Source organism: Pseudophryne corroboree, chromosome 11 (assembly GCF_028390025.1).
Source record: "Pseudophryne corroboree isolate aPseCor3 chromosome 11, aPseCor3.hap2, whole genome shotgun sequence".
In the NCBI taxonomy this organism is placed as follows: Eukaryota; Metazoa; Chordata; class Amphibia; order Anura; family Myobatrachidae; genus Pseudophryne; species Pseudophryne corroboree.
The window spans coordinates 226459693-226479718 of NC_086454.1; the positions used below are offsets into that span (position 1 = coordinate 226459693).

General features: G+C 43.1%; 1 protein-coding gene across 2 annotated transcripts in view; it reads left to right on the forward strand.

Annotated features, from left to right (window-relative positions):
* The window catches only part of SLC6A2 (solute carrier family 6 member 2), a 488933-nt gene that overhangs the window by 250750 nt on the left and 218157 nt on the right, over nucleotides 1-20026 (forward strand). For both annotated transcript variants that reach the window (XM_063945285.1, XM_063945286.1), the window contains one exon: nucleotides 11148-11286. In XM_063945285.1, coding sequence (XP_063801355.1) covers nucleotides 11148-11286 — 139 coding nt within the window. The remainder of the gene's footprint in view (nucleotides 1-11147; nucleotides 11287-20026) is intronic.

Below are 20026 nucleotides of genomic sequence, written 5' to 3' on the forward strand. Positions count from 1 at the left end.
AAACTTTCTTCTCTCCCGTGGCACCCGATAGGGTTGCCCGCTATCCCCTCTGTTATTTAATTTAGCATTAGATCCCTTGATTAGACTATTTCATCTGCACACCCCCTGGCGTGGGATTGAGGTGGGCCGACAAACAATAAAAGTCTCAGCCTATGCAGATGATCTTCTCCTATACTTTACAAATCCCCAGGAGGCATTCCCAGGCTTCCTACACATATTGGATAATTTTGAGCAGGTTTCAGGATTTATAATTAATAAAACTAAAACCCATGCGCTAGCCTTACAGCCAGGTGCAAGAGATCATTGGACTGATGGCTTCCCATTTTTGAGGGCAGACTCCTCCACTAAATATCTTGGTTTAAACATAACGATAAAGCCAGCTGATTTATATATAGCAAACTTCCCTGGGTTGATAGCACGCGTTATGTTAGATTTCAAACGTTGGCGTCATTTACCATTATCTTATATTGGTAGATGCTACTTGATAAAAATGGTATCATTTCCTAGGCTGCTATACGCCATACAAATGCTCCCCGTTTTACTGAAAGACTCAGACTTAAAAATTATAAATAAAGCTATTAGTACATTTATTTGGGCGGGGAAAAAGCCAAGAATGTCATTATTTAAATTAAACCAACCTTCTTCTTTGGGGGGTATAAATCTTCCTTGTATACACAGTTACACCGTGGCAGCTAACTATCGTTTTGCGGTGGATTGGCTTCATAACACTAATTATGCTTGTACTGCCTTGGAGCAAGCCTCTTGCCTGGATGTGGCTCTGCCTAGTTTGTTACATATGAAACCCTCAAACCACCCCTCTAATGTATCTGACAACCTTTTACTTACTACTACTTGTACCGCCTGGCGTCTGGCTAGATCTGGCCTAAAACTCTCAGCCTACAACACTATTTTTTGCTCCCTCTTCCCCACCGACACAGTGAGTACTCCTTTGTTGTGGGGTTCTCCATTGTCATTGTCTTGGCATGAGAGCCTTAGCTTAATTTTTCATGCCTTGCAGGGGAATTGTTTGACGTTACTACCACTTCCTTTGCTACGTGATAGGTACCCAGATTTGTCTATACCATTATTTGTTTATTACCAACTCCGCAGCTTTGCCCGTAGTGTGCTTCCTAAACTAACAGACAAAGATACCCCCAATGAGTTTGATACTATGGTCAGAAATGCTACTAATAACGGGTGCTCAACCTCCTTGTTATACATGCACATTAAACGGTGCATTAATATGGAAGGTTTGCAGATTGGTATGGCAAAATGGGTCGTTGATCTACCTGATGTTCCCATTGTGACGCTTCTTAATGCTTTTACACGTCTTAATAAGACTTTAGTGTCTGCATCTTACATGGAAGTGCATTATAAACTGTTACACCGAGCATATTACACCCCAAAACTACACTTATTAATGGGCGTTTCCACTGATTCAAACTGCTTCAAATGTGCGGTACCAGATGCGTATTTATTTCACTGCATGTGGAGTTGCCCAGAACTGTATAAATTTTGGGTTTTGGTGGGTCAACAAATAAAAGATACGTATGATATTATTATTACGCTGACTCCTGAATGGGCAATGTGGGATATATATACGTCTTCTGCTAGGAATAGACCTACATTGGGACAAAGGTTGTTTTTAGCCAAATTGGCAGCGGCTGTAAAGAAAGCGATATTGTCCCAATGAATTTCACCAGAACCACTGACGTTATCTCTACTCCTGCCTAGAGTGTCATACCTTTTCTCAATGGATTGGCTCGAAATGCCTCTCAATAAAGAGAAGCAAGCTGAAAATTTTTTTAGTGTCTGGTTACCTTATATTCGTTCTCTGCCATTACCTGTCAAGGATCCATTGCACTAAAGCAATTTCATTAACGTCTTGGTATAATTTGGAAATACTCGCCTCAGGTAGTCCTCCTTTCTAATTGTATATTCATTATGCAATTCTTTATTGCCCTACTTGTCTGTCTCTGTTTCTCCTTTTTTTTATCCTTCTACACAAGTGAGCTCTTGATTATGCTCTCCGTGAAATGAGTTATGCTGTTTGTAATGCATATTGCTTATATTTTGTACCTTGCATTATCCCTGTTGATGTTTTCTGTATGACATGCACTCTCTGTTATATAACATGTGCAGTTCTCTAATAAAATATATTTTAAAAAAAAAACATACCACCTCCTTCTTTGATGACTTTTCACATTATGAGAAGAGGCAAGAGGAAGAAGACAGTGTCAAGAAGTTGATTAAAAATTAGGCACACTCAATCAGGAACAGCATACAGGCTTTCATTTCCACTCCTATATTGGTGTGGAACAGAAAGGACTTTAACCAAGCAAATATATAATTACCACATTACTGGACAAACTGAAAAACTAGGGGCCAAAGCCTCTGAATTTGTACACCCTTCTCCATTTTCAGGGATTAAGATAATCTTGGATTTAATGCTGAGATGCAAATAAACTGGTGTGTACCACAGGATCAAGATTGGATAATTTCCCCTCCACGGAATCTGGAGACTTATTTTGTGAAAATCTCGTAGGTTCCTTTTATTTCAATTTTTTTATTGCATTTTTATTTACATATTTTGTGGCAGATGCCTTATTTTTGTTTTTCAGAGCTCCCAGTTACACGCATGTGAGCATACCTGTGTGTCCCAGTTACACGCATGTGAGCATACCTGTGTGTCTTGTTTATTTTATTCATATTTTATTTTAAATAAAGCAGCCCTTTAGATGTTTTAGCAGCCCCTTGTGAGCCCCCACAGCAGCCCCGGATGGGGCAAGTTGAGTTCGGGTGGGTTCGGTACAGTACTGAGCAGGACTGTGCAGTGAATGTTTTGTAATTCAGCCCCTGCCCTAGTGGAGCTTACCACTCTACAGTCGAAACTCATTTCATACTACAAGTAGGACTGTGGGAGGAAGCAATGCTATCTCTGTGCCACCAGCATGCCTCAGCCTGGCAAACCAGACATCCTCCTGGCTGTAAACCACCATAAGACTCTATACTGGGCCCTTATTCAGTAACTGTTTGTGCCTAACAGGAGCTCCTGGCCCATCTAGTGCTGCAGTGCAATGGAAAGCTGATGCAATGCAAGATCACTGAAACTCTGTTCTTCTAACACCACAAGGTCTTGCAATAACCCTGGGGGTCATTCCGACCCGTTCGCACGCTGCTGGTTGCTGGTTGTTGCAGCAGTGTGAACGGGTCGGGACTGCGGCTGCACAGCGCCCACAATGCGCACGCGCGTCGTTGCCCAGCGACAGCTGTCGCTGGGCAACAACCAGAAGAAAGAAGAAAGTGACCGCTAGTGCGATCGCAAGAAGATTGACAGTGGGGAGGCGTTCCGGGGTGGATACTCACCATTTTTGGGGAGTGGTGAGTCCAATGCAGGCATGTTCAGGCGTTTGGAGGGCGGATGTCTGACATCAATCCCAGGACCTGCATCGCTGGATCGATTGCACAGTGTAAGGAACTCTTACCCTGGTCTTGTTTTACAGGAATCTGTTTTTGCATAGCAGGGCTGCACAAGCGATTGCAGCCCTGCTATGCAGAAATACACTCCCCCATAGGAAGTGTCTAGTTGATCGCATGGGCAGCAAAAACGTGCTACTTGCGATCAACTCGGAATGACCCCCCTATGCAGCCCTTACATTGTATAATTACTAGATTACAAAATAAAGGAAAAGAACCCTGTACAACAACTGCGCATCTTGTAAATAATTCAAAAATGTGGAGCATTAATAATAAATCAAAATTAAGGTTGACTAATTGGAGCTATTCATTTGAGTCCCTAACATGAAATAATTGAGAATAACCTCTCTAATGCTGGGTACACAGTGCATGCTAGAAGATATATCTACTAGAGATGAGCAGATTCAGACAGGGCAACCCTGGATATATATGGCAGACGGTTGGTCTTCTGGTTGCCGAATGTCAGGATCCCGGCGCACAGTATACCGGCACTGGAATCCCGACACCCGGCATACCGACACATATTCTCCCTCGTGGGGGTCCACGACCCCCCTGGAGGAAGCACCGTGCCCGCAAGGGGCTCATTTGCGCTTGCCACGCTGTCGGTATGCCGGCGGTCAGGCTCCCGGTGCCGGTATGCTGGTCGCCGGGAGCCCGGCCGCCGGCATACCATACTACACCCAAGGCAGACATATAGACATAGGTGTGCTTGGAAAATCTAGTTTTCTTTGTCAGTTGCCAGAGAAAATTAAGTAGTAGATGTTGTCAAGTCACGGTCCGCTGAATTATGATTCTGTCTCTTCTAAGTCTGACTGACTTTGGCCACAAATGTGGTCTCTCCCCACTTTATTAAAAAAACACTTCGTCAAAATTGCAATTTCCATTTCCACCTTTGCAGCTATATGTTTTCATAAATCTGTTTGTGATGTTGACATTTGTTTCATATTCTGCTCTAGACTTTAATTTAAAGCTATGATTAAGTACAGCAGCACTCCTGGAATTATATGGCAGCGCCTCTGGACTTATACAGCAGATAGTCAACACCCCTGGACTTATACAGCATAGGCAGCACCCCTGGAGAATTACACAGCACAGGAGACAGGCAACAGCACCCCTGTATTTAAACAACAGTGGGACAGCACCCCTGGGCTGAGAGGGAAGAAGGGCAGCACCCCATATAGGGCAGTACTCCTGGAATGATGTGGTAGACAAGAAAAGAGGTGCAAGATTAAATTGTCCTTAGGTCCTCCCACCCATCCTTATGTTGTATATGCACACTTTAAAAAAACAATCATTTCAGCGACAGGGTCTGCCACACGACTGTGGCTGAAATGATTGGATTGTTTGGGCCCCCCACCAAAAAAGAAGCAATTAATCTCTCTCTTTGCACAAACTGGCTCTACAGTGGCAAGATGTCGTCCTCATCCTCATATTCCTCACCCCCTTCAGTATTTACATCCTCATCCTTACAGAGAAATAATTTCACACGAAGAGGTGGATTTTGGGGTATTTTGCCCAGGCATGACAATGGACTTTTTCATCCCATGGCCAGCAACTGTCTCCACTGGTTTCTTATTCAAACAAACCAGATCACCATCAGAATCCTCATCATAAACTTCCTCCTCAGCGCCAGCTACACCAATATCCTCCTCATCCTGGTGTACTTCTACAGTGACATCCGCAATGTCAATATTAGCAACTGGACTGGCAGTGCTCCTCCAAGCACTTGCAGGCAGCGTGCACATGGTGGTAGGAGCCTCCTCTTCCCATACAGTCTTGGTAAGGTCAGGCATAGACATCACAACCGCAAATACACTTGGACTCTCCTTGAGGATTTGTGATATCTCTGAACATACAGTTGTGTTTTTACTATGCTTTAACAAGCTTTATTATTTTTATTTTTCGAGAGGGAGGACGGCATCCATCTTCATAAGAAGCTGAACCACCAGTCATGAACATAAACAAAGACCTTAGCCTTTCTTTGCCACATCGTGTCATGAATGGCATATTGCTAATTTTACGTTTCTTATCAGATATTTTTTTTTTTTTGGTTCTTAATTTTTGCTTCTTGAATTTTACATGCTCTCTTTGACATTGGGCATCGGCCTTAGCAGACGACATTGATGGAATTGCATCGTCAATGTTATGACTGGTGGCAGCAGCAGCTTCAGCACTAGTACCGCGAACTGGAAGTGGTTCCTGATCTTTCACTATTTTTTTCTCCAAGTTTTTGTTGTCCATTTTACAGGACAGCACCCCTTTATTATTGCAGCACACAGAACAGTGCCCCTTTATTTTCACAGCACCCCTGTATTTTTAAAGCATACAAGAAAGGGCCAGTGTACATTTATTTTCACAACACCCCTGTAATGCTACAGTATACAAGATAGGTTCAGTGTACATTTATTTTCACAACACCACTGTAATTTGCCAGTATACAAGACAGGGCCAATGTACATTTATTTTCACAACACCCCTGTATTTTTATAGCATACAGGACAGTGCCAGTGTACATTTATTTTCACAGCACCCCTGTATTTTTACAGTATACAAGACAGGGTCAGTGAACATTTACTTTCACAGCACCCCTGTAATTTTACAGCATACAAGACAGGGCCAGTGTACTGTACCTTTATTTTCACAACAGTCCTGTATTTTTACAACATAAAGGACAGGGCCAGTGTACATATAATTTCACAGCACCCCTGTATTTTTACAGCATACAGGACAGGGCCATCACCCCTGTATTTTAACAATACCTCTATAATTGTACAGCATATAAAACAGGGCCAGTGTACGTTTATTTTCACAGCACCCCTGTATTTTTACAACATACAGGACAGGACCAGCACCCCTGTATTTTAACAACACCCCTGTCATTTTACAGCATACAAGAAAGGGCCAGTGTACCTTTATTTTAACATCAGCACCCCTGTATTTTTACAGCATACAAGACAGGGCCTGTGTACCTTTATTTTCACAGCACCCCTGTAATTTTACAGCATACAAGACAGGGCCAGTGTACCTTTATTTTAACAACAGCACCCCTGTATTTTCACAGCATTCAGGACAGGGCCAGTGTACATTTATTTTCACAGCATCCCTGTATTTTTACAGCATACAAGATAGGGCCAGTGTCCATTTATTTTCACTGCACCCCTGTATTTTTACAACACCCCTGTATTTTTACAGCATACAGGACAGGGCCAGCACCCCTGTATTTTAACAACACCCCTGTAATATTACAGCATACAGGACAGGGCCAGCATACCTTTATTTTAACAACAGCACCCCCATATTTTTACAGCATACAGGACAGGGCCAGTGTACATTTATTTTCACAGCACCCCTGTATTGCTACAGTATACAAGATAGGGCCAGTGTACATTTATTTTCACAACACCACTGTAATTTGCCAGTATACAAGACAGGGCCAATGTACATTTATTTTCACAACACCCCTGTATTTTTACAGCATACAGGACAGTGCCAGTGTACATTTATTTTCACAGCACCCCTGTATTTTTACAGCATACAAGACAGGGTCAGTGTACATTTACTTTCACAGCACCCCTATAATTTTACAGCATACAAGACAGGGCCAGTGTACTGTACCTTTATTTTCACAACAGTTTTGTATTTTTACAACATAAAGGACAGGGCCAGTGTACATATAATTTCACCGCACCCCTGTATTTTTACAGCATACAGGACAGGGCCATCACCCCTGTATTTTAACAATACCTCTATTATTGTACAGCATATAAAACAGGGTCAGTGTACGTTTATTTTCACAGCACCCCTGTATTTTTACAACATACAGGACAGGACCAGCACCCCTGTATTTTAACAACACCCCTGTCATTTTACAGCATGCAAGAAAGGGCCAGTGTACCTTTATTTTAACAACAGCACCCCTGTATTTTTACAGCATTCAGGACAGGGCCAGTGTACATTTATTTTCACAGCATCCCTGTATTTTTACAGCATACAAGACAGGGCCAGTGTCCATTTATTTTCACAGCACCCCTGTATTTTTACAACACCCCTGTATTTTTACAGCATACAGGACAGGGCCAGCGTACCTTTATTTTAACAACAGCACCCCCATATTTTTACAGCATACAGGACAGGGCAGTGTACATTTATTTTCACAGCACCCCTGTATTTTTACAACATACAAGACAGGGCCAGTGTACATTTATTTTCACAGTATCCCTGTATTTTTACAGCATACAAGAAAGGGCCAGTGTACATTTATTTTCACAGCATCCCTGTATTTTTACAACACCCCTGTATTTTTAAAGCATACAGGACAGGGCCAGCACCCCTATATTTTAACAACACACCTGTAGTTTGACAGCATACATGACAGGGGCAGCATACCTTTATTTTAACAACAGCACCCCCGTATTTTTACAGCATACAGGACAGGGCCAGTGTTCATTTATTTTCCCAGCACCCCTGTATTTTTACAACATACAAGACAGGGCCAGTGTACATTTATTTTCACAGCACTCCTGTAATTTTACAGCTTACAAGACAGGGACAGTTTACCTTTACAACACCCTGTATTATTTACAGCATACAGGACAATGCCCATGTACAGCACAGTGACAGGACAGCAACACCCATGTACAGCTGCAGCACCCCTAACAGCACAGGGCACCACAGTGACAGGACAGCACCGCTAACAGCACAGGACACCACAGTGACAGTAGAGCAACACCCATGTACTGCTGCAGTACCCCTAATAGCACAGGACACCACAGTGACAGGACAGCACCCCTAACAGCACACAGGATAGCACCTCTAAAGAGCACACACTGACCCCACCTGACGCCACCACCCACAGAGAGACAGAGGTCTGTCTCCCTCACTCTCCAAGTCCAGAGTGAAAATGGCAGTGATGAGCAGCTCCTTAAATGGAATCCAAAACCTGCGAGAGTCCGACGGTGGGATGATGACGTTTTGCCTCGTTCTGGGATCCAAGTCTGGTGGGAAGTCCTGAGCTGGACTTCGTTCCGACTCGAATTGTGAAATGTGGACCTCTGAGATCCGAACCCGCTCATCTCTAATTAAAATACCCTGTCCCCATCCCTCAGCCATGATGGTGTTCATAGTTTACAAACTTACTTCAACATTGTTATTAATAAATACCTCCCTTTCCCCTACCACATTATAGTTAATAAATCTCCCTCCCAACCCCACTGTAATGTATATTTTCAGCAGATTTTCCCTACCGATGCAGATTGGAGGTCTGCTGAAAATTTGCACAAGCACAGTATGTACGCATGGAATGGATGTAGAATCTGCGACCAGGTCTGCAGTAGGATTATATAAGCAGTCTGATCATGAGTCTGATCTCTCAAGGATTGGACAAATGTGTACCCAGCTTTAGCCGTAGCCCCTATATTCACCAAACATTTGCAACACTGTGTGTTTGAAACAATGTTAGAGAATGATATATACTTAAAGTCAATAAATATTGGTCTGGGGAGCTCGTGTGACCCCTGACATTTTGGGGACCACCCTTCAAGGCATTCCTATTTAACATTTACTCTGGCAGCATTATGTGGCCAGAGTATTATGTGTACAAAAGACAGCACAGTAGCTCCAGTCTCACTATTCCCAGTGGCTAGCTCCTGACTTCTAATGTATCACTCTTGCCTTGCCTTTTTTGACTCTGTTCATGTATCATCCTTGTGGCTGTTACCCTACTCTTCCGTGTTTAACTTTACACCTGTTTCTAACCTATTTCTGTGTCTAATACTTGCTATCACGTGTACCCAACTCTGGCTTTTTAACTACTCTTCTGTGTTTGTATACCACCAACCTATCACACTAGGAACCTGTACAGAGGGCCAGGACCTGCATGCTTGACCTAACAAAGCAAAAAATAAAACACTGGTGATACAGGTAGTGCCAACAGTGATGTAACAAGACATTTTGGTGCCCTGTGCCAGAAAGAGAATTGGTGCCCCCTCCCTACCATTTTTAAAATAGGGACATTGCTCGCTGAAGGCATGTGTCAAAAGTATAGGGGGAAGGGGTGTGGTCACAGAATAGTTCCAATTCACACTACACTGCACAGTAGTGTCCGTAAGTCACATTACGCCACACAGTAGAGCCCCTATACACGTTACACCACAGTAGTACTCCTTATACACATTACACCACACAGTAGAGCCCCTTATACATGTTACACCACAGTAGTACCCCTTATACATGTTACACCACACAGTAGAGCCTCTTATACACATTACACCACAGTCAGGCCCCTTATACATGTTACATCACAGAAGAGTTCCTTATGCGCATTCAAAGGACCTACATCAACAAGATGTATTGTCATCTTGTCTGCCAGAGTGGGGGAGTAAAAACTCCACTCTCCGGTGTTCCCCACCTTAGCACAGCTTAGTACGTATGCGCTGTCTCTCCCTGTCCGGCCTGCTCCAGTGCACATGTGTTGGATCACACTACTATTGTGAGATATCACATGCAGCCTGGAGCCAGCAGCCACCACAGTCAGGTACAGCTCTGTCCCTGCTGTGAAGGTAGGGCAATGACACCTGCATTGTGGGAGTGAGCTAGGTTGGGAGAGATGTCATAACAGTTCTCCCAGGAGACACTGCGTGCCTACGACCAGAGACAGGGTAAGCCAAGAGGGGATGGAGCATGCAGGGGAAGCTGTAGCGCTGCCCGCTGTCTTGTATATAGTGGTGTGCTAGGCAGAGAAGTAGCCAAACGTTATTGACAGTGGGCAGTGCTGCAGCTATCAGCAGTGAGTGGCCCTGCGGGTGATAGCAGGCAGTTCTGCCCCCACAGAGCATATGCCCTTCATATGCGCTGTGTGCAAGGCACCACCTGCACTACCCTAGTTACGGCCCTGAGTGCCAATACCAGCTGATAACTGCAAGTATCCAGAACTCCCAAAGGTGCATGACAGCTAGATAGTGCTTACTGTTAGTTATCACATCATTGCATACATTTAAGCCAGCACCTGAAAGAGAGATCACTCCTGACAGGCATTGCACATGCATTCGCGGGGCAGAGAAGAGGCAGGCTGACGTGACACAGAAATATCCATTTACTAGTTAAGAAATATGATTTGATTAATAAAACTTTGTCTGCATTTTTCTCTTTTAACTCACCCTCCTTATCCAGTGTCTGCCTGTTATAAAATGGCAAATTATTGCAGAGTGATACTATGGTGGCAATTGAGCCCATTTAATCTCAAAGAAATCAAACTAATTAAATCAAACTGAATGTTTTAGCAAACTATGAGTTTTTTCCCCAATGATTGTTCAGGTGCTGAAAACTGGAAGTATTTATATTAATCCTGTACATATCCAAAATGTATTATGGATATGTAGAAGAAACTCCCTATAGCCTCTTCACATAACTATACTATTTTATTGCAATTGGCATTGTTGTTAAGTTTCTTTATTGGAGTGTAAAATCAGGAAGATTTGTTAATTTAAAAAAAAAAAAAATATATATATATATATATATATATATATATATATACACATATGGGCAGACTCACCATACAACTGAGAATGTGTATTATACCATTTGTGTATTACTGTCATTGTTATCTAACTGAGAATATATTGTATGGCCAATTGTCAGTAAACCAAGCTGTAGCTTTTTATATTTCCCTGTAGACGTGGAGTGCTGCACCTGCATGAAAGTGCTGGAATCCATGACCTTGGACAACCACGATGGCAGCTAACTCTGTGTCTCTTTGCTATACTTATAGTCCTTTTTTTCAGCTTATGGAAAGGGGTGAAAACATCTGGCAAAGTAAGTAGAAAACAATGAGCACATGAAACTGTTTTGTGTATTTGCTGAATATTTGTGTCAACCTGCAAGATTTGTTCCACTCTGCACTGTTATAGTTAAAGGAAAGTAGACCATGATGATTGTAGCTTAGTCTACCGTTGTGGGAGGACTCCGTGATTTCATAGCCTTATCCAACTGCATCTGCTAACTGATTATTATAATTGGCTTCTGCTCTTGTCCCCCAATTAATCACTTAAGTTTCTCCACAGTTTCTGCTTTTATCATAAATGTGACAATCCTTGTTTATTTGTAGTGCACTACAAAACTCAGTAGAGTCAGATAATCGCTATAAGAAATCATCAAAAAAATCATGCATAAAAACAGAACAAGTACCTACAAGGTTGTTGGAGAAAGTGTAGATATAAGACAACGGAAAAGAAGGAACTATGGCCCTCATTCCGAGTTGTTCGCTCGCTAGCTGCTTTTAGCAGCATTGCACATGCTAGGCCGCCGCCCTCTGGGAGTGTATCTTAGCTTAGCAGAATAGCGAACAAATGATTACCAGAACTGCTAATAAATAATTCTTTGCAGTTTCTGAGTAGCTCCAGACCTACTCACAGATTGCGATCAGCTCGGTCCGTTTGGTTCCTGGCTTGACGTCACAAACACGCCCTGCGTTCGGCCAGCTACTCCCCCGTTTCTCCAGACACTCCCCCGTTTCTCCAGACACTCCCACGTTTTTCCCTGACACGCCTGCGTTTTTTAGCACACTCCCGGAAATCGCTCAGTTACCTCCCAGAAACGCCCCTTTCCTGTCAATCATTCACAGATCAGAAGTGCGGCTGAAAAGCGCCGCAGGATCCACAGCAAAACTGCTACGTTTTTAGTTAAATAACTAAGCGCATGCGCCCTGCGTGCCTTGCGCATGCGCAATTAGCAACAAATTGCAGCATAGCGAAAATCGGCAACGAGCAAACAACCTGGAATGACCCCCAATGAGGTGGGATTATAGTAAAAGGGAAAAGTCAGTGCCAATACATAGTACAGTACCCAGAAGGAGAGGTATAGGTGATGTTAAGATAGACTATAGTGAAAGTTACTACAGGTTTTGAATGAGCTCTTAAAATATTTAAGTTTCATGAGAGTCTTGTCAGGCAGGCAGTGGGATAGGAACACACTTTGAGGTGGTGATCGGGGGGGTGGGGTGGGTTACTATTTATTTTGTTTTATTTCTCAAATCCCCCATACTGTTTTGCCTTTTGGTACTGTCTCATGTCACGGGAGGGTGTAGTATGTTATGCCGGCGATCGGCCTCCCGGCGGGCAGCATACCAGCGCCGGAATCCCGACCGCCGGCATACTGACAGCTGGATGAGGGCAAATGAGCTGCTGTCACGGGATGCAGTTAATACACCGGCTGTCGGGGATCCCAGCGTACAGGATACCGATGCCGGAATTCAGGACAACCGGTGAAATGCTGCCGGTCGCAATTCCGACAGCAGCCCTGTATTAGTGAAGCTTCCCACCAGACCCGAAGTGTGGCCAGTGCAGCGAGCCTGCAAGGGGACTCACTGCTTTGCAGCTGGGATTCTGATGGAATGCCACTGTCAGTATAGTGACAGCCAGCATCCCTTCTGCTGGTCTCATGTGATACCATAAAAACCATTTTAATACATGAAGCTTTTTTACATGTCACTATCTAACCATTCCCACAGTGGAGTGCGTTTCTTCTTGTATTTTAAATTTATCTTCAGTGAATGTCTTGTCCATTGTGACACATGTTGTTATACTACACTAGCCATTTCTTAGTTGGATTGTGTCATTTTTGTTTTTATAAAAAAGCTTCATGTATTAAAATAGTTTTTATGGTATCACACTATTCTACACCCTTCTCTCTCTTTTCGGTAAATATTGCCATGAATACTCCATATTGGGAAAATTCAACGGAGAGTAAGAGGTGGATTGCCCTGCTACCAACGGGGCAGGCGCTGGTGAAGTAGTATCTTTTTCCTCATTTGCTATCATCTTTTTTTGGGGGTTGGAAACGCCCCTTTAAAGATACTGCACTGACTAGCTGCCTTTGCGCACGGTTTGGGTACTGCTTTCTTCTTTTTATGTTCGTTACTTATCTGCACAGGGCTACCCCCTGTGACTGAAACACCCCCCATCCCATGTGATTCCCAACCCTGCTTATACTTATCTGTACTATGAAGATTGGTGAGCTTTGGTGATCTGATCCTGTGAAACTGCTGTGACCCCATTCACATACAGTATATATGCAGTAAAGCTAGATACTGGCCAAGACTTCGCAGCACTTTACTGATCAGATGCCCAGGGTTACAGAGCACAGCGATCAGCTGACAGGCTGCTCTCACCAGATCACCAATCACCGATCCCTGGGTGCAGAAAAGTGTTAATCTTTTTATGTTTTATTCTAACTTTTTTTTTGCACTATGATCCGCCTGTGGTCTATCAGACTCACATAGCTGATCACAGGTGCCAGCAACAGAGCTCTGCTTTCCCTACCTGCAGGCAAGGAAGGCATAGCTAAAGAAAATTGGGGAAGCCCTAATAACACCATCTGAAGATGGCTTTATTATCATAGTGTTCCCTCCACTATTATTTTACCATTTTAATTAATAGAAATGTGATCTGCTTACTAAAAAAATGTGATATTAAGGGCTTTTAGGAGAATTTTAGCAATTTCTCCTCCAATTACTACATTTAGGTGATACTAAAATAATGTGAAAATTGTGTGAAAACACCAATTTTTATATTATTTTATTAAAAATAATATTGATAAATATACCCATCAGGGTAGGCTGCATCAAAGCTAAAGATGCGGTCAAACCTCCAAATATTATGTTTTCAGAAGTATGGCCGCATTTTTCTTATGCACCATGCTCCGGAATTGGATACATGGAGATGGCATTGCTTAACAGAAGCCTATGGACTTCTTATCGCAAAGTTCACTGAGAGGGACTCAATTGGATCCCTCCCATTCTCCCTTCAATGCATGCTATGCACAATAGGACTTCTGGGTCATTAACTCTGAAGTTCTATAATCACAAAAGAAAGATAAAACTGGGAGAGCTGTCTTTTGCAATTTTATTCAAGCATATGGTCTTACTGTATGCTTTTATGCTTGAGATGAGTGATGGGATGCATCGCATGCACAATGTGATGTTTGATGCATCCCACCCTCAGTCTGATGCTCACCTGTGTTCTGGCCAGCATGCCTCTCTGTTCCCTTGCATTGCCTACTAGTATCTTTGACTTTGATAATATATATAGATAGATGCCTGTTTATTGATAGGCACCTTTCTATGTCAAAATATTATAAAAAATGATGGTAAAATAGTCTTTTACCAGTGAATCTTACTGGCAACAGGGCCTTTTGCCATTTGATAAATCGATCTGATAGTGTCATACATTTTGATCTTGCTTCCTTTCTACAACACTAAGGCTGTGATATGTATTGGTTTATCTTATGAGCAGGCATTCTTTTGTTGATAATTCACTCCATTCATTTCTCATTGCACCCTAACCACTGCTGATTAAAATTCACTTACACTGTACTCAGGGGTGGATTGCCCATAGCCCCCCATAGAAAAATTTCTGATAGGCCGATGTGCGTGCGGTGCCTGTTTTGTTTGTTGACATGTGAGTGGTGGTGCTGCCACCATGGTTACACAGTATACCTTTGGTGCTGTCCATGTGCAGACACTACTACAAATTTTTCCAGGGCCACTTTGTTACTATGTTACTATGTTACTATGTTACTTTCAGTTCCCAATCCGCCCCTGACTGTAGTCTTGCATCAGCTTTAGAGCACATTCCTTTCATTACCATAAACATTGAATATTTTGCACAGATTGTAAACTAAAGTCCTCAATTGTTATTGTTTCTTTTTAATTTAATATTGAATGCTGAAGTATATGGGCTGGGTCCTCTGTGTGCGATGCTCCTGCCAGCCCTGCAGCATGGATGACGCCATCTTGCTTAGTGTCAGCTGACCAGTCTCTGACCAATTCCATGCAGCCTGAGTGTCAGCTGACACTCCCATCCAATCCAGTGTCACCAAGGGGTTTAAAGATTCCTGCTTCTCAGTGTTCAAGTTGCCAGTACCATAAGCCACATAGGTCTGTGTGTGAGCTTTGAAGCTGCTCTCTTCTGGGTATTCAGCTATTGCACAGTACCTGCATTCTCTGAGCTTCTCTATTTGCTACCTGCTTTACCTTCTGCATTTCCAAGGGATCATCCAGTGTCATCATTTCAGACTCAGCACAGTCAGTACTCCAGTGTAATCAGTCTAGATCCAGCAAGGTCAGTACTACTTTCATTACAGTCACCATCGGTTCCAGTCTTATAATACAGATACTATTGGTTGCAGTCAGATAATACATATACCATCGGTTTCAATCCAATAATACAGACACTATCGATTACAGATACCATTGGTTCCAGTCCGATAATATAGATACCATTGATTACAGATACCATCAGTACCAAACCGATTTTACAGATACCATCTGTTCCAGTCTAATACTACAGTTATCTGCAGTCCCAATCTCTAGTGCCCAGATGACGCAGTCAGGGGGCCGCGACTGGCCAACCAGGTGCAGCAAAACCCAAGACCAACAGTGGGGTAAGGCTCTGCGCCCCTGCTCTGGGTTTCGTCAACTACTTAGTGCTAGTCACTGCATCTTCTTGCATCCTCTGAACATCCTCCAACCTCTATGAGAAGGAACAACATAAAACCTCATAGTTTTTAGTACAACACTGCTCCAGTCACCAATAACTCTGACACAGGTTAGTAGACATCCATAGACCAAATCCAGACAACTACCAAAAAAATAAAAACGTGAAATCCATTGTAATTATACCAATCAAAATGCTAATAAAAGCCCACCAGCTCACATGCTGCACTCTATTTCTGCTATCAGCCATGGCACAGGTTATGGAGTAGCCTGGATGCAGGAAGTGGCTTCATTTGGCCTGCACCAGCTGACTGAAAGGGCCCAAGAGCAAGAAACAGAACAGAGGAACCAGCAGCTAGGGGTGCCGCAGAGCCTACATAGGCCCAGGTTCTTCTGTGTGCTGCTAAACCTCAATGCACTGTCTGATGATGAGGTTATACAGATGTTCCACCTCAATCACAACAACTTAATGCACCTGCATCACCTTATCAAAACTCACCTTGAGCCAGACACTGCACAGTCACAATCCTTATCAGGCCTACACAAACTACTGGCTTTTCTTCACTACTTGGCTTCTGGGAGCTTTTCAGTCAGTCATGGGGACTCACCTTCTCTCTCCTTGCTGCATTTAAGACCCTCACCTGCACCTATATTTGCTCCCTAGCCAGGTGTCACAGTGGCAAGATGTCAGGTTAGCTTTTTATAGGATCACAGACATGAAAAATGTCCTGGATGCTATAGATTGCACGCACATTGAGCTGAAACCACCTAGTGCAAAAGCACATTTGTTTCTGAATCACTACCACACCTGTTCCACAAATGTGCAGGTGGTTTGTGATGCAAACCAAAGAATCTTGAGTGTTGTGGGTGGATATCCTGGCTTATGCCATTATTCCTTTATCCTCAGTCAGTCATCCCTGTATGCAAAGTTTGATGCGGGACAAATGCTGGAGGGATGGCTGATTGGTAAGTACATATTCCTCTGGTTACTTCATCAATACACACCTACAAATGTAATCATGTTAACTTTGGGTATGGATGTTTCTCCTGACTTCTATCTCCATTCTCGTTTTCTGAAAGTCCTTCAGAGCACAAGTATAATGATGCACATAAGTCCACTCGATAGTGTGATAGAACGTACATTTGGCATATTAAAATCTAGGTTCCATTGTCTTGATAGATCGTCAGGGACTAAGGTGAATAATATTGATAAGATCTTTGACATTGTGCGCTGCTGCGTGATGCATAATATGTGCCTAAATTAACCACCTCTATCTGATTATGCATCACGCAGAGAGCAGGCAGAGCTACTGGTTTCATCTGGCTACTCTGTGAGCACAGAGAGTGGGAGGCAGGTTAGATCATCGATGGTAGCCAACTACTTTGCAGCAAGTTTTTCACACAACATTGCAATCTCAAAAGAAACTAAAAATGTGCTTCCTACACATTAACAATTTTATCTGCAGCCACTGCAAAGCATATATTTCCACCTGAAAACTGTGGCCTGTACTGAAAATGAGCTTACCATTACCCGTGTCATTTAGTCAAAAATTATATGACTGTATTGCTGACATACACTTACAATGATATCTCAGTATATTTACATATTTGTGACCCAAAGTACACACAAATAATTTACACTTCTTTTCATGTGCATATTGTTTCCAATTAAGTAACTGCATGTGAAAAGGATTGACACAAAAAAATTGCACCCAAATCCAAAAATAGGAATCTAATACCTACCTGTAATTCCTTTTCCCGTAGTCTGTAGGGGATACTGGGAAGTATTAGTACCATGGGTATAGATCGGGTCCATTGGAGCATGGCACTTTAATAAATCTTCAGTGTGTGCTGGCTCCTCCCCTCAATGCCCCTCCTGCAGACCCAGTCTAGGAAAACTGTGCCCGAGGAGATGGACATACTTTGAGAGAAGAAAAACATACAACAATAGCGGTGAGGTAATGAACCAACACACAACAGTAACAAAGGATAGCAATGACAACCAGAACAAAAGGATAGCAAAGCTAACCAGAACCAAGGAAAACAACGCTAGCCAGAACACGAACAGCGACAGCAATAGCAGACCCAACCAAGAACTTACAACCTAGTAAGCAGGAAAAACGAAGCACTGAGGCGGGCGCCCAGTATCCCCTACGGACAACGAGAAAAGGAATTACCAGTAGGTATTAAATTCCTATTTTCGCTAACATCCTAGGGGATACTTGGAAGTATTAGTACCATGGGGAAGTTCCAAAGCTCCCAGAATGGGTGGGAGAGTGCTGAGACCCCTGCAAAACCGCCTGACCAAACAGAAGGTCTTCACAGGCCAAGGTATCGAACTTATAGAACTTAACAAACATGTTCGAACCTGACCAAGTAGCAGCTCAGCACAACTGTAAGGCCAAGACGCCACGGACAGCCACCCAGAAGGAACCCACCGACCTAGTGGAGTAGGCCTGAATAGACCTCGGCAGAGACAACGTTGCTGAAGAATATGCCTGTTGAATAGTAAGCCTAAGTCAACAGGCAATGTACTGTTTAGAAGCAGGGCATCCAATCTTAGTAGCGTCGTAATGGACAAAAAGTGAGACAGAATTCCTGTGGCAGTCCTCTTGATGTAAATCCTCAAAGCTCGAACCACATCCAAGGACTTTAGAGCAACCGAAGTGTTAGACAATTCCGGAACCACTATTGGTTGATTAACGTGAAAAGTAAAAACTGCGGGCGAGTCCTGAGCTCCGCCCTATTCTCGTGAAATATCAAATAAGGGCTCTTACAGGATAAGGCCCCCAATTCCGACACACACCTAGCAGAGGCCAAAGCCAGCAACACGACAGTCTTCCAAGAAAGATATTTCAAGTCCACCCTGTGTAAAGGTTCAAACCAGTCCGATTGGAGAAAGATCAGGACCACCGTGAGATTCCACGGATCCGTGGGAGGGACAAAGGGTGGCTGAATGCGAAGGACACCCTTCAGGAACGTTTGTAACTCCAGAATTACAGCCAGCTGTCTCTGGAAGAAAATATATAGGGACGAAATCTGAACCTTGATGGAGCCTAACCTTAGGCCCATATCCACGCCTCAGAACACAAATACAAAGTAGGATAAACTTATCTGGCGCTACTGGGAGATTAAAGATCCATGCGGATGTTCTTCAATGTATATCAACCATAAGGATTTGTATCCACCCAGAAATAAAGCAAAATTGCATATAGTGAAGTACAATTTTTAATTTTCTAGGTTAATAACAATTAAAACAGATGAACGTATAAAAGCTCCACACACAACTACACAAATTAAATGAAAGCCTCAATGACTGCGATTGAATGAATTACCAGAAGCCAAGAACTGACAAATCAGTTCAGTATCAGCATGTGTGTGGTGGGTCCCGGGTTCCCACGGATGTTGTAGCACCGCTGAATCAGCTGACCTGGACTTCACCTCGTCACTGTCACGTCGGCTGCCAGATATCAATGTCCCCGCTCCAACGCGTTTCCACCTCTCAAGCTGAGGTCTTTTTCAAGGAGAATCCGGGCTGTGTGTTTGGAGAAGAATCCCTAAATATTTAAACACAGTTCTGTCCAATCCCCGTCCTAAAACTCCAGCTGATAATCATATAGTAATCTACTACAAATCCCATAGTGCATTGCTCTGAGTTAATGCATGTTCCCCTAGAGACGTAACGTCACTTCCGGTCCGTTAAAAAATACGTTTGTCTACTGAAGATATTTCTTATAATCAGTTATCAAATCTAGCAGACACTATTGTGTAATCGACACTTCAAAAGATACTCCATTCTATCAAAATGTGTACGTTTGTCCCTTCAAGTTGATTATAGTTATGTATCCATAGTGACGATCAAGGAGGCATTGCGTCACTTCCGGCAATGTCTATCTCCATAGAAACCTGAAATGCTTATCCGTTCATTGTTCTATGTATTCATCTGCGTGTAGCGCTCAAGTCCTTATTCCATGTATCCGGAATATGTAACTATGGCACAAAAGATAAGTCGCCCAGCGTCCCGCTCTGTTATGATTTCTACATTGATGTGCTGATAGTGAC